This window comes from Carlito syrichta, unplaced genomic scaffold (assembly GCF_000164805.1).
Source record: "Carlito syrichta isolate Samal-C Ts95f unplaced genomic scaffold, Tarsius_syrichta-2.0.1 Scaffold257243, whole genome shotgun sequence".
Classification (NCBI taxonomy): Eukaryota; Metazoa; Chordata; class Mammalia; order Primates; family Tarsiidae; genus Carlito; species Carlito syrichta.
In genome coordinates, this window is record NW_007201339.1 from 536,225 (window position 1) to 551,827 (window position 15,603).

Below are 15,603 nucleotides of genomic sequence, written 5' to 3' on the forward strand. Positions count from 1 at the left end.
ATGGGGGGAAGTGCAGTTAAGCCTCAGCGCCACCTCAGATCACCAGGCATTAGATTCTCATAAGGAGTGTGCAACTTAGATCCCTTGCACGCGCATTTCACAATAGTGTTCACGCGCCTATGAAGATCTAATGCTGCTGCTCATCTGACAGCAGACGCTGCTTTCGGTCCCTCACCTCCTGCTGTGTGGCCTGGTTCCTAACAGGCTACAGACCAGTACCAGTCTGCAGCACAGTAGTTGAGGACCCCTGTTCTACAGAGATCAGCTATGTGTCATCTTGTACATTCCTTTTATAAGAATTTGTTAACTTTTTGTCCTTGAAGTTACTCTTCCATTGATTTACACCAAGCAGTACTTATGTAGCAATGATGTCCCTTCTCCAGCAGGGTTCTCTCTTTGTTTTCCCTTTAAGTGGTGTCTATACTTTCCACATCTCTGTATTTCCACCTTCACTGGTATTTGTAGTGACTCAAAACTTGGTGTTGGTTACAGGGAAAGCAAATATTTTCATTGTTAAAATGAAACCACGTAGTAGAGCTTTTTGAACACTGTTTTTCACTATTTCTTTGAGTTCTTATTTACTTATTTTATCCTCAGAGTCTATTTTCTTTTTGCTAATCTTGCTCATATTAAGTTACTTCTAGTTATTTGGTAGGTAGTTCCAACATGTCATTTTCTAGACTATATCTTATGTGTTATGCAAAGGTATAGCCATAGGATAAACATTTGCTAGTTGGATTGGAAGTATGATTCTTTTGTGCTTTACTTTCTAGGAGGTAAGACTGTCTTCTAGACTTAGAGAACTTTGCGTGATTGCTCTTATGTTTTCTTTCTTACTGCCTGCTTGAGTTGATTGGTCTGAGTTGTTTTTCTTTCTGATCATTCTTATCTGCTTTTTGCATACTTATATAATTGGTTTTCTCTCATAATCCTCCCTTAAGTTCTATATCTTTTGTAGAACTGATGCTTAATTTTACTTTGGGTCTACTCTAGAATATCAATGTTCTTAGCTTTAGTTAGAAACAAAGATACTTCTATGAAGCAGCCTTGGCCTCTAGCTTGGTTCACAGACCCTCCTTCACCTCTCCCCGTATTTTGTTTTTAATACTACCCATTACTTTACTCTCCACAACCAGTGCTCTAGAAAAGCATAGCCAGGACTCAGATGTTTTCCCTTTATTTTCTAAAGACAATGCTTTGAAAATTCTGCTTACACAGTTCTTATCCTCCTTCATAGTCACTTTCTCTCTCTAAGGTAGTAATAATATTTATAAAGTGTTTATTATGGACTACGTGTTAGCTACTAACTCAGTTAATTATGACAGCAGGTCTGTGAAACTGGTATTATTATTAATCCCGTTTTATAGATGAGGAAACGGAAGACTTTAAGTAACTTGCCCAAGGTCACAGAATTATTAACTATGAGAGTAAGCAAAATGCCCATGGCATCACTGTTTGTCGTAGTCCTAAACTGGAAGCTCAGTTGTCCATCAGCAGTAGAATGGCAGAGTACACTTTAGAATATTCACACAGTGGAATAGTACAGCAGTGAAAATGAACTCTTACTGTTTATACACCAACATATCAAATGCAGTGTGGAATGGAGAAGCCAGACCCCAGGGACCATATGACTCTGTAGAATAATGACAAAGCATATAACCTAAGTCTGTGATGGCAGAGGTCAGGGTAGAGGCCACCTTTGGGGGCTGGGGAACAGTGACCAGTGGGGAGAAGAGATGTTTTTAGATTGTAGTAATATCTGGTCTCTTGATCTGGGCTATGGTTATGTTGTGAGAATTTATTGGGTTAGATGCTATGTTATTTTTGTCAATTCAGAAAGGGTTCTGATCTCTGCAAGTTCAAATATCTGGTCTCTTGATCTGGGCCATGGTTACGCTGTGAGAATTTATTGAGTTGGATGCTTTAAAAAAGTGTACTTCAGTCACCTTTTTTTTTCTTAAGAAGAGGATATTTTAAAGTGGAAGAATTACCCAGTATGGGAAGTTAGGGAAGATTTCTTTGGGAAATTGCAACATACTCAGTTGAAATCTGAAGGATGGCTAGGAAGAAACTGATTTGGCAGAAGGTAGGGGATAGTGTTCCAAGCAGAAGTGACCTGACTTTGAGACTGGAGGAGTTAGAGGACCCATGAAGAACTAAAAGAAGGCCGAAGAAGACTGAAAGACAGAAACACAAGGAGTGTGTGTGTGTGTGTGTGTGTGTGTGTGTGTGTGTGTGTGTGTAGTGGACAGGCTGTTGTTGTGCTGGAGGCAGGAAGGATAGCTAGCTTGGGCTGTGGCCAGGGTTGGATGTTCCTCTTAAGGGATCACTGCAGTGTGGTGAGCAGGCAGACTCACTAGAGGACAGTCACTGTAGTCCCGGGGACTAAGATGGAAATGGTGGTTGAGATGAGATGGTTTCTAGTGCTAGGTTAGAGGTGGCATAGATCCTGCTAGACCATTTAGGTGAAAAGTGACCCTAGATTCCTGCCATATGCACACAGAGGGCCACCTGCACCTGAGGGGCAGGTGAGCATGTGTTCCATCTATGGAACAGGCTATGATTTAAGTGTTGTCTGAGGACATTGAGAGATAATCCACATGCATAGTCAGTCGCTGTGCTGGGTGATTAATAGAATGGTACTAGTCTTCTACTCTTGCCAGAGAGCCTTTGGATCAATGTAGCATACAGATATAGTCAATTACTAGAAAGTACAAACCCTTTCATTCCTGTACAACTTCAGAACTTAGCTGCATACTCTACTGATAAGCACCTTTGTAAAACTGTCCATGAAATGGAGTCTTCAGTAGAATAGCCTTGGTTTGAAATTGTCATGCTAAAGGAAAACATGTTTACATAGATCCTTTCTAGAAGTAACCTTGCTCTCCCTTCATTTCACCCTCCTTTTATTTTTCTGATAGGCCAGAAGAATGTTTGAAGGTGAGATGGCAAGTTTAGCTGCCATCTTGAAAACAAACACAGTGAAAGTGCCCAAGCCCATCAAGGTTCTTGATGCCCCAGGAGGTGGTAGTATGCTAGTGATGGAGCATTTGGACATGCGGTATCTGAGCAGGTAGGTCTTGACACCATCCCTTCTGGTTGACTTTATTTTTCCACTGAGTGGTTCTTTTTTTTGAGTTGGAGTCTCACTCTGTCACCCAGACTGGAGTGCAGTGGCCGCTCCTGGCCACCACAGCCTCGACCTGCTGGGCTCTGGCGATCCTTCCGCCTCAGCCTTCCAAGTAGCTGGAACTACAGGCGTGTGCTACCACACCCGGCTAATTTTTTATTTATTGTAGAGATGAGGTCTCGCCAAGTTGCCCAGGCGGGTCTCGAACCTGCGGGCTCAGGCATTCCACTCACCTCAGCCTCCCAAAGGCGTGGGATTACAGGCTGAGCCACCGAGCCCGGCGAGTGGTTCTTTTATAACCGAAGCTTTTAAAACTGGGGACCTAATTTTGAGGTGTGTGACATAAAGGACCCATGACGCCATGCCTCATGAGTTCTGCAGAATGAGTAGCATGTGCTCTCTGCAAGCCAAAGGCAAAAGAGAGGAATCTCCCAAAGTGAGATGCTGGTGAGGGACTCAGCTGCAAACTCAGGTGAAGCCAGAAGACCATCCAATGATCAGGACTCTTCATCTTCCTCTTGCTTCACCAGAACACAACTTTCTGTCCTCAAAATATTTGACCTACTGTATGTGCCCCGAGACCTTTCAGATAATTGTATATCTGGTGCTTGTGTGTCATCTGTTTAGTTACTGCCTTTTGGTTTCACAGTCATGCTGCAAAGCTTGGATCCCAGCTAGCAGACTTACACCTTGACAACAAGAAGCTTGGAGAGAGACACCTGAAGGAGGCTGGCATAGTGGGTATGGTGTTGTGTGGGTCAAGGGGGACCCTGTCTAGAGGAGGACATTCAGCCTTGATGGGTATAAAAGTGGAGTTATGCTGCAGTCCTGTAGGGTCAGAAGTGTACTAATGTTAAAGCAAAGGAACGTCAACCCTGAGGCTGCATGTTTGCAGTGCAGTGAACACAGTGAATGTGATTAGTGTGATGTACCGGAAATGCATTTGAAAGACAGAAAATATTTGCCAGACTTGAAACCCCATAGTATTATGGTTGCTTTTGCCTCTCGTTCCCCAGAAGAGTCTAATCAGAGTTTCTCTGGCTTTCCATAAAAATCAAGACCTTTAGCACTGTGTCTTTTCTTCTAAAAACAATTATACTCGAGGCTCAGAATCACAGCCCTCACTTTTGACCTTTCTAGAGCTTAGTGTGATGTTAACATTGAGGGACTTTTCCAGTATTTCCAGGGAATTTTCCAGTATATCAGCAGATTTAATCTGCTGATAATCTGCGTGTAGCCCATGTGGTAAATGCGAGGTGGATTAGCTGACAATCACAAAACAGATAACCAAGAATCTGCACACAGATATTGTAGACAGATCCCATCAGACTGCCTGTGCTGTGAGATCTACAGACAGATCCTATCAGACTGCCTGTCCTGTGAGAATCTACTGACAGATTCCATTTAGATCCTTTCTTGTAAGAAACTATTGACAGCTTCCTTCAGACTGACTGTGTTATGAGACTATTGACAAGTTCTCTCAGACAACCTGTCCTGTGAGAATCCACTGACAGTTTCCCTCAGACTGCCTGTCCTGTGAGAATCTACTGACAGGTCCCCTCAGACTACCCATCCTATGAGAATCTACTGAGCAAGTCCCCTTAGACTACCTGTTCTTGATTACCTAATGACAGTTATCATCTGACTACCTGTCCTGTGATACTCTTCTGACAGGTTCCTTTAGGCTGCCTGTTCTGTGAGAATCTGCTGACAGATCCCATCAGACTCCCTGTGCTGTAAGAATCTACTGACAGATCCCCTCAGACTGCCTGCCCTATCCCTTCAAAGCTCATGAAGTTTAGTCCACTAGGATTTTCTTTGAATTGGGGAAACTGCAAAGAACTGAGACCATCTCAGAGCACAGTAGTTTATCTGTCACGATGGCACTAAGTATGGCACTGAAAACCATCCTTTCCGGCAGGTTAAGGGTGGTTTGGTTTTTTTTGACCCCCTCCCCCCCCCCCCCCCGGCCTCTCTTCAGTTGCCACTTCTGGGAGTTGATCATTAAGTCATCTGGAACAGGCCTTGTTCTGGGTGTTACATGGATTAGTGGAGACTCAGGTCCTTGTTTGTCTCTGGTGAGGACACAAGGTGGTAGAGGATCATTGAGGTCAGGAGTAAGGGTGACTCTTTACAAGTTCTGAGAATGGGAACTGGGGTATCATGGAGCCAGGGAACTAACTGGTTGTCTTTCTTTTTTTTTTTCTTTTGCTTGCAAGGGAAAGGAGGTGGGCAGGCAGAACGCCCCTTTGTGGACCAGTTTGGGTTTGACGTGGTGACGTGCTGTGGATACCTTCCCCAGGTAAGTGACATAGCACTTGCTTCCATTTCACAATCAGGTCAGCTGTTCAGACACAGTGGGGCAAAGCACACCCTCTTTCTTTTTCTGTGAGATTTAGTAAAATTATTTGCACTCTTTGTTCTTTGCTAATTTTTAAGAGGTTGACATGCATTTTCCCCACTTTATTTACTAGGTAGGCATGGGGAAGCAGAGAAGGACCAGCAAGTCAGGATTTCAAGGTGGATAAAATTTAGAACGTTCTAAAAACATTTATTTTAAATACACTAAACTCTTTTTTTTTTTGAGTTGGAGTCTCACTCTGTCGCCCAGACTGGAGTGCAGTGGCCGCTCCCGACCACCGCAGCCTCGGCCTGCTGGGTTCCAGTGATCCTTCCGCCTCAGCCTTCCAAGAAGCTGGAACTACAGGCGCATGCTACCACGCCCGGCTAATTTTTATTTTATTTTATTGTAGAGATGAGGTCTCGCCAAGTTGCCCAGGTGGGTCTTGAACCCGTGGGCTCAGGCAATCCACTCACCTTGGCTTCCCAAAGTGCGGGATTACAGGCTGAGCCACCGAGCCCGGCCCACTAAACTCTTAAAGGTAGCATAATGACCAAGTTGTGTATCTTTTAGTTTTATGATTTTATGGTTGGCTCCCTTCAGAATTTCAGCCTGGGGGCATCTGCCTCATGCCTAGCAAATATAGAGTGGATAGGGCAGCAGCTCTGCTCTCAGAGGAAAGCAGCATGGCTCCTTGGGAAGGGTATACTGGCCAATCTGGAATACTTTCAGGGGTTTCCTGGTGGGCATGGGGGCAATGGACACAGATTTTGAAATGTTGTAGGAGATTGTCCAGAAACCTGTCCAGGGTTGTTTCAGGCAGCTCCGCCCCTCTCTCTCCTGACTGTACTCGCTGCTCACATGTTCATGTGTATGTGTATGTGCATGGATGTATAGGTACAACGTGTGCACATGTATGTGCATGCGCATGTGTATGTATCACTGTGCATGTGTGCATATATCTGATACTCTATTGCTTGTCGTCATGTACTGTTCTATGTGCTACTCTACTCTTGTGTATCTGTCTCACCTCCCTTTTGGATGATACACATATGTGCTCTGGACATCTCTCATAGTGATCTTTTTGAATGGGGCTCCACATGACTTCTCACATTATTACTCTCTGGAGAGGGGTTGTCCATGGCTGGACAGGAGTCAGAAGTGAACCACGAGGTCAGGGAAGGTTAGTCAGCTCTGGCCTCTATGTTCCAATGTGAGTATAAATTAAAAGAAACTGTTAGCAGCCATGTTGCCTTATAGAAAAATTAAACAAAAAAATTGTCCTAGAACTTTATTCTTGGAAGGCTGTAGAGTGGATCCTTCCTTCCCACTGCCCTTGGGATAGGATCTAAGGTCTTAGCATGTCCATGAGACTCCATCCTGCCTGGTCATCTCTCAGCCTCTTATGACTGCCATGGCTTCCACATGCTGTTCCAGCAGCCCTTTCTGCTTTGGAATATTCTGGCATTCGAGTCCTCCTTCACTCCTGGCATTTTCCAATGAACTCTACCTTCTCCTTTGCCGTTACCTGTGCAGGTGAACGACTGGCTGAAGGACTGGGTCATATTCTATGCCCGGCAGCGCATTCAGCCCCAGATGGACATGATAGAGAAGGAGTCTGGAGACCGGGAGGCCCTTGAGCTTTGGTCTGCTCTACAGGTGAGCAGAGCCCCACTACATACCCAGCACCTGCAACACACCCCACTCACCTGATGTGGGGGAGGTGCCAAGGCAGGTGATCACCTCCATGTCTGATTCTGGACAGAAGTGGGTACCTAGTGGTATTCTATCTACCCCTGCCTGACAAGCCATGCCTGAGCTCAGTGCTGCTACTCAGATATGTGGAGCAGCCCTTAGGAAAACATCTGCATCCCTCATTCATGCTTGATCACTTTTCTGAGGCTTCATTTTCCTTCCTGCAGTTAAAGATCCCTGACCTGTTCCGTGATCTGGAGATTGTCCCAGCTTTACTCCATGGAGACCTCTGGGGAGGAAATGTAGCAGAGGATTCCTCTGGGCCTATCATTTTTGATCCGGCTTCTTTCTATGGCCACTCGGAATATGAACTGGGAATAGCTGGCATGTTTGGGGGCTTTAGTAGCTCCTTTTACTCTGCCTACCACAGCAAAATCCCCAAGGCCCCAGGATTTGAGAAGCGCCTAAAGTTGTACCAGCTCTTTCACTACTTGAACCACTGGAATCATTTTGGATCAGGGTATAGAGGATCCTCCCTGAACATCATGAGGAATCTCGTCAAGTGAACTTGATTTCCTCTGGAGGGAGGCCCCTCTGAGGAAGGTGCTGAGGCCTCAAGGTTAGGGTACATTAGATTCCAGCCAGAGCTGTGGTCGAGTTTCCCTTGTTTTCTCCATAGTCCTCTTTATGGTCAATTCTTCCCCAGTTTTTCTCATGGCTGGAGTAGCTATAGATCAACTCAGTAGCTCATTTCCAAGCCTTCTAAGGTACCTAGTTCCTCAGAGGAAAAGTTTTGTCTTCCTAAAGTTATATACTCTGTTAGACTTTATGACCAGATAGAGCCATACTAGAGATATGGTGTGAACAGAGAGACCTATGATACATGGGTGACTTTGAGCCACATTGCTTCTCCAAAGGTAGAGAAACCAGAAGTGATCTCATGCACATGGGGGAGGGTGTCTAGTGTGCAGGGAAGTGGCCAGTGTGCCTGGGTACTATTGTTTGAAGGACACCTTTCCATCTCCCCCTTCTTGCTCTTGTGTGTCAGAGAATCTCTGAGTTGTGCGTGATGGTGCTTCTTGGTGGGTAAGACTTGAAATCATCTTGCTAGAAGCTCCTTACAATGACCAATTCCAAAACCGAGCACATTCCCTTTTCTTCCTGCATTATCTCTGGGCCTGGCCACAGGCTAAGCAGGTCTGAAAGCTGATTCTGGGAGTGACCAAGCGGCTGACCTTAGGGTATCTTTGGGTAAATTGAGGAGCCTTGAATTACTCCTGTTATTACTTCATCTTGTGTGCCGTTTTCTAAAGCTTGCTGAGTTGTCATTTCTTTGCAACATATGAAAGAAACACTGAACTAATATTTTTCCTTCCTTTAGTATGGTAGTGATAAGAAATATTTTGTGAATGCCATTGATGCTAATAAATCTTGTTGTGTAAAAGTTTGAATAAACTTTCAGTGGTTTCAATCATGCATGAGACTATATTTCCCTCATTTATTATAATTCAATGTTTATCTTAGTTTTTTGCCAAGAAACTTTAATAATATATTGTTACCAAAAAAGGTACGACTGTTGTTTCTTAAAGGAGCAGTTCAAAAAGAAAAAAAATTTTTTTTGTAGAGGTGATATCTCACTGTGGTACCCAAGCTGGTCTTGAACTCCTGGCCTCAAGTGATCCTCCTGCCTGTGCCTCCCAAAGTGCTAAGATTACAGGTTTGAGTCACCACATCCAGCCCCAAAGAGGAATTTTTGTCTTTTTTTTGTTGTTGTTCAAACAAAAAAATAGCACAGAGCTTCAAAATAACAGCAGGGGTAGCCTAAGAACTCTTTATAATATTTGACTAGAGGTACAGTTTAACTGCTATTTTTGTTCACTCTGTGAGGTTTGGAAAACATTAAAGAGAGAATGAAAGTAACTATAGAATTATATTTGGGGGGAAAAGCCACTTGGTGACCAAATTAGGTATGGTTCAGGGCTTAGGAAACACCTGTGTTTGAAGAACAGCCAGTGATGTCATTGAATTGGACTAAAGAGGCTGGATTGATGTTTTCTCTTGTTTGCTTATTGTTTCTATGTTGTAGGTCAGGGACCCTCAGCAGAATTCAGAAGCAGAACTGAATTCCTTTCAAGTTCTAGTTTTTGTGGCGAGAGAGAGAACCATGACTTGTGGTTGCCAGAGTTTCAAATCTAGCAATTCCTGGATTACCATTTGCTAAGTGTTTACTCTGACTCTGGAGAAACTAATTACTATTTATAAGGAAAGTGATACCACGAAGCAGCATTATTACGATGGCATCTACTGCTTTACTTCTCACCTGGGTAGATCTTTATGAGTTACACACACTTGATTTCCAGGAGGGTTGGTTTGACTGCTGCCAGACCTGAGGTCTTCTGCAGACAGAATTATTCTACAACTGAACCCATTTAGGAAGCACAGGAAGGGGTTTTTCTTCTCCCCTGTGGTTAATCAAGTAGGGGCAGAACAGTTATCAGGTAAAGAAACAATGGATAGAACATGTACTGGTTCAGACGTCAAGGATCTTAAGAGAGTCTCCGTTTCATATTCCTGTATTTCACATAAACCAGTATTTGGGAACCATGAGTCAAGGTGGGGCAAACAGCCTTCAGCTTCCATTGCTGCTGGGTTTGGAGAGTATGAGGCAGCCTCTCTGGGCTGTTGGTCACTGGAGGAGCTAATAGGACACTGGACTGCCTAACAAGGAGGATGGCCTGGATGCCTTCTCCCAACAGAATCTGTGTGGGCTATGCCAGCCACAGGGATGGCTGATCCTGCCTTGTGATGGCCCCTGGATTCTGCTTGATGCTTGGTGTTGTGCATATTCCATGTCAGGACAAGAGCATATGTAAGGAGGACTGGGACTTAAGTTTCTCTAGACAGTTGATAGGAAGGACGTTTTAGTCCTCCAGAGGTGATGGGATTCTGCTCCTTTTTTTTTTTTTTTTTTTTTTGAGTTGGTGTCTTACTCTGTCACCCCAGCTGGAGTGCAGTGGCACACTCCTGGCCACCCAGCGTCGACCCGCTGGGTTCAGGCAATCCTTCCACCTCAGCCTTCCAAGTATCCAGAACTACAGGTACCACACACAGCTAATTTTTGATTTATTGTAGAGATGAAGTCTCATCAAATTGCTTGGGCTGGTCTTGATTTCACCATGGGGCTCAGGCAATCCACTTACCTCAGCCTCCCAAAATGCTGGGATTATAGGCTGAGCCACCGTTTTGTTTCTTTTTTTAATTAAAATTATTTTTATTTTTGAGTCAGGAGGTCTCATTCTGTCACCTACGCTGGAGTACAGTGGCATGATCACAGCTCACCACAGCCTTGACCTTCTAGGCTCAGGTGATTCTTCTACCTCAGCGTCCTGAGTGGCTGGGACTACTGGTGAATGCCAAAATGCCCAGCTAATTTTTGGATTTTTTGGCAGAGATGAGATCTTGCTATGCTGCCCAGGCTGGTCTTGAACTCTTGAGCTCAAGCAATTCTCTCACCTCAGCCTCCCAAAATGCTGGGATTACAGGTGTGAACCACTGTGCCTGGCTTTGACAGCCTTCTTCTTTTTTTTTTTTTGAGTTGGAGTCTCACTCTTTCGCCCAGACTGGAGTGCAGTGGCCGCTCCCGGCCACTGCAGCCTGGACCCGCTGGGCTCCAGCAATCCTTCCGCCTCAGCCTTCCAAGTAGCTGGAACTACAGGCATGCGCTACCACGCCCGGCTAATTTTTGATTTATTGTAGAGATGAGGTCTTGCCAGGTTGCCCAGGCGGGTCTCGAATCCGTGGGCTCAGGCAATCCACTCACCTCAGCCTTCCAAAGGCACGGGATTACAGGCTGAGCCACTGAGCCCGGCTAATGCCTTCTTCTAGACATTTTTGCAGTGCTGTATCTTGTGAGAGGCCATTCGGGAAGGCACAGCCCAAATAGAAATGGGGTGAAAGTGTCACAGAGGTGTGGCGGCCACTTAGCATATCTACTTTTGTACCTAATTCCGTATTCATTATTAAAATATACATATTTTATATATGTAATGTATGTATATATATTTAATTAATTTTTTGAGTTGGGTCTTACTCTGTTACCCAGGCTAGAGTGCAGTGGCAAAATATATATATGTTTTTATGAGGGATTGCCAAGATCATAGGCTTCAGTCCTAAGGCCCCTGGATCTATTCAAGTTATTTTTGTGGATTATTCTGTTCCAAGAAAAAGACAATACACAAATCATCTGAGGATGAGCTTTCCCATGATGAAGCTAATGCTGTTTTCTGGGGTGGCTGAGCTGTAAGAGATGGATGTGGGTGTAGATTTTGAATTGAAAGCATTGTTTCAAGGGACAGCTGTGAGCTGTGTCCTCTCAGAGTGGCGTGTTAACATCTGAAATAAGGAAATATTGGGCTCTGGATATGGCCCCGAGACTCCTTGGTAAGGGAACAGCTGGAAGAGATTTGTTCCATTCAGGGCAGCCAGGAGCATCACTAGGAGGCCTTGGGCAGAAAGTCCAGAAAACTGGCCATTGCCCTGAGCTCCCAGCTAGGTCCCTCAGTTTTCATCTCTGGGATTGCAAGGGCAGGGCAGCTTTGTTATTTCTTACTGGAAATGGGAGTACTATATCAAAACATTTCATTACCTAACTGTCAGGATATCAATCTTTCTAGAAGTGAGTCTTCAGATAACCAAGGTTGAGCCTTCTACCCCAAAGTATTTGATTCTGCATCCTTTTAATGTCAGTGTACCCAAGACATGCTTTTCTACGTTCTTAAATAGAAAATCCTGCTTTTATGGCTCATTCCTTTTTCCAAGAATGGTACCATCATTCTTTTTCCTGCACTGCCCAAATGCAGGAAAGCCTGGCATGGGGGCACAGAGCCTGGCATGGGGGGCTGGTCAGGCCCCTGGGGATGCACATGCAAGGTGATCTTGCCACGCCCACAGGGGAGAGGAGTGGATGGGGTAGAGGCTGGAGGAGGACCTCAAGTTGGAAGAATCATGGAGGGCTTGACAAAGGGACATGACAAAGTTGTGGGCAGTATGTGAAGAAACCCCAGGAACAGAGCAGTGCCTAGCCGGAGGGTCTGTTACCACTCAGGTCTGAAGTGTGGTCTTGATGGAGGACAGAGCTCAAGGTGACCTTGCTGGCAGGAAGTTAGGGAACAAATACCCGAAGCTTATCTTCTCTGTTTTCCATCTCCTTTTGGGCTCCCCTTGGCCAAACCCAAGCAGAAGGCTACCTTCTTAACAGAGTGGTTCAGGTAGTCCCAAGGCAGAAAGGAGTGGACGAGGTATAGGTGGAAGGAGCAGCAGCAGAAACTGGGCTGAAATTTGTTGACCAAGTTGGTCATATTCCTCCCTCTCCTGTACCACTCTGTCCTGGCCTCTCCAGTTCCAGGGCCTCTTTCCTCATCCCCATCTGCTTGCAGGGAAATCTCCATCCCTCTCCCTACTTTCTGGACTTTGCCCTCCAGTTTACCTTGTATGCTGTACCCCAAATCATCTTTCTAAGACACAGATCATTTTTGAGCAGTATTATTTATACATCATAAAATTCACCCTACTGATATTTTAAGAAACTTAGAATCACTTAACTGTCCTACCTCTGAATCTTGAACAACTTTTGTTAGCCCCCAAAATAGAGTACTTCCTATCCTGGCCCCTGCATATTGTTTCTTCATGTACCTGTTCTCACAGAGATACCTGAGCAGGTATATGGTTCTTCTATAGGTGACCTTTAACATATGATTATAGACTGCAATGAGAAGGAAAATTACACAGAGCTTTGAGAAGATAACAGACTTTAGACCAAAGAGTTAGAATCCCAAGAGAGAACCAAGAAAACAGAGGGAGGAAGTCACAAAGAACCAAAGACAGTGTCTCAGGATTGGAGGACCCAGGTTTCCATCCTTAAGTAACCCACCAGTTCTGTCCAGGGGATGATAGTAGACTCACCCCAAACACTTCCCTGGGAATTTTCAGACTCTGATGACACAGAGAAGACCCTAAAAGCCTCCAGGGAGAGAACAGTTTCCATACAAAGAAGAATCAAAATGGTCTCAAACTTCTCAACATCAAAACAAGCTGGCAAGCAATGGAGCCTTCTCAGTTCTGAAAGAACATGATCTGATCTCCAGCCTGGGATTGGAGACTCAGTCAAACCGGAATAAACCAGGAATTAAAAAAATGTACAGCCAGGTATGGTGGCTCATGCCTGTAATTCCAGTACTTTGGGAGACTGAGGATAGAGGATTGCTTGCATCCAGGAGTTCAAGACCAGCCTAGGCAACATAGCAAGACCTTATCTCTAAAAAAAATAAAAATAAAAAAATAAAAAAATTGGCCAAGCGTGGTGGCATGGCCTGTAGTTCCTGCTACTCAGGAAACTGAGGCAGAAGGATCTCTCAAGCAGGAGTTGGAAGCTGTGGTGAGCCATGATCATGTCACTGCACTCCACACTGAGTAACAGAGTAAGACCCTGACTCAAGAAAAAAAAAAGTACAGATGTGCAAGGGTTTACATTAACCTGTCTTGAACCCTTTCTCGATGCAATGGCAGGGTGGGCTTCAAACTGAGAGAAAAAAGATAGAGAGTGGTACTTTCTGCAGATGGCCACAACAATCCTCCCATCACACCCTATGTCCTGCTGTGACCCTGCCACTCCTTACCCGTGTCAAGAGGTAGATACTAATCCTCTTGCATTGATTGTGGCCTTGAAGACTCCTAGTCAATAGGAGGTAGAAATGATGGTGTTTGGCTTCTGAGGCCAAGTCAGAAAAGGCCCTGGCTTCTGCCAGTTCTCCTGGAAGTCTGGCTCTCGGGATGCTCACTCTTAGAAGCCCAGGTCACACCAAGAGGCCACATGGATGTATCCTGCTTGACAGTGACCACTGAGCCCAGGTTCTAGTCATCTGGGTCTGGGTCCAGATGCAGGAGTTAAAGAACCTCCAGATGACTGCAACCCCCTCGTGGAGTCAGGTCTGCAGGGAGGGGCAGCTACCAGTGCCTTTGTCCCTCTGAATCTGTCTGTGGTCTTTGACGGCAGGACCCCTGAGTCTCTGTAGGAAAAGACAATCAATGGGACTCCAGAAAATCAGGTTTCTTAGTTAAAACCTCAGGCAGATGTTTTTCTCAACAAAGGGCTTTAGGTTCTATCTTCCCAGAGGTGGTTTGCCTCTTAGAAAAGACATCAATACCTATGTGGGTAACTGATATAGGAACAGAGTTGCAGGGTTGGCAGCATGGTAGTTGGGGTAGGGGGAGGGTTCCGTCTTAGGAATGCCGGGTCCCAGGCCCACCCTGGGACCTTCTGGGGACTCCGCTGCCAGTCAGCTTCCTTTTGAGACTCATGGGCTGAAGTGGTGGGGCCTGAAGTCAGAGAGATACACTTTAAATGCCCTCTGCCACTTCCAAACACTGGGAACCTGGGCTGGTTAACCTCTCTGTGCCGTAGTTTTCTTATCTGGAAGATAGGGGCTAGTGACAGGCATCTTCCACAGGATGATTGTGAGGCTTAGCTGACATTTCACTTAGATCCTAGCACATGGTAAAAGCTCAATAAATGGCAATATTGGCCCCAAATCTCTTCCTAGGCCCTTTCTTGTTTTGTAAAGGAAAGTTACTATAGGCTGAGTAAAAAGCCATCACAGAGTGGGAGAGGGCTTCATGGGTTCAGAGAAGGGTGGAGGGAGGCTGCGGAAGAGGCAGCACCCTCCTCCTCCCATGGCATGGTCTGAAAGTCGCTACATTACTTCAGCACAGACTGCTCACAGGTATATGTGAGCCTGTTCACATGTGTGTATATGCATGCAAGTGTATTGGAAGTTCTCTCCCCAGGATGTCTGTCAGGGGCCCCACTCTGGGCGGTTTCTCCTGCTATCAGAGTTCACTCAACCTCCTCTATCTCTGCCAGGCACCTGGTATCCCTGGTGGGCAAACTCCACATCATCACGAGGGACTGCAATGACCTGGTTAGGGGGGATGGGGGCTCCCCAGCCTTGTCTGGACAGCGTGGGAACCCAGCCAGGCCTGTGACCTGCCCCTGGCAGAGGACCTGTCCTGTGTTCCATTGAGTGGGAGGGTTCTGGGTCCAGGTCTTCCTAGGAGGACCCCTGAGGGAGGGGCCCTTCCATGCAGGGAGCTCAGGTCCCAGCGGGACATGATGCACTCACCACGCAGGCCTGCTGCATGGTCACAAGCCTTCCCCTTCAACCTCCCCACCCCCACGCTGTCTCCCTCATCCCACTGCACAGAATCAGGCCAAGGTCCCGCTTCCCTCCGCCCTCCTGCCTGCCTGGCACCAGATGCTGGGGGGTGAGCCGGCTGGGGCGGGAGAAAGCTCTGGATAGGACCAAGGGAGAGGGAGCTGGACGCCGGCCGAACGCGGGGAGGGCGCAGCGAGCCAGGCCGGGGTCACCCCACCCCCACCACC

General features: G+C 45.9%; 1 protein-coding gene across 2 annotated transcripts in view; it reads left to right on the top strand.

Annotated features, from left to right (window-relative positions):
* FN3KRP (fructosamine 3 kinase related protein) overlaps window positions 1–8,642 on the top strand; it is a 9,610-nt gene extending 968 nt beyond the window's left edge. Inside the window, exons 2-6 of one of the 2 annotated variants that reach the window (XM_021709581.1) lie at window positions 2,922–3,073; window positions 3,780–3,871; window positions 5,350–5,432; window positions 7,008–7,139; window positions 7,394–8,642. In XM_021709581.1, coding sequence (XP_021565256.1) covers window positions 2,922–3,073; window positions 3,780–3,871; window positions 5,350–5,432; window positions 7,008–7,139; window positions 7,394–7,732 — 798 coding nt within the window. In that variant the 3' untranslated portion in view covers window positions 7,733–8,642. The remainder of the gene's footprint in view (window positions 1–2,921; window positions 3,074–3,779; window positions 3,872–5,349; window positions 5,433–7,007; window positions 7,140–7,393) is intronic. The other variant, XM_008052124.2, reaches the window with a different exon arrangement.
* Window positions 8,643–15,603: the final 6,961 nt, after the last annotated feature.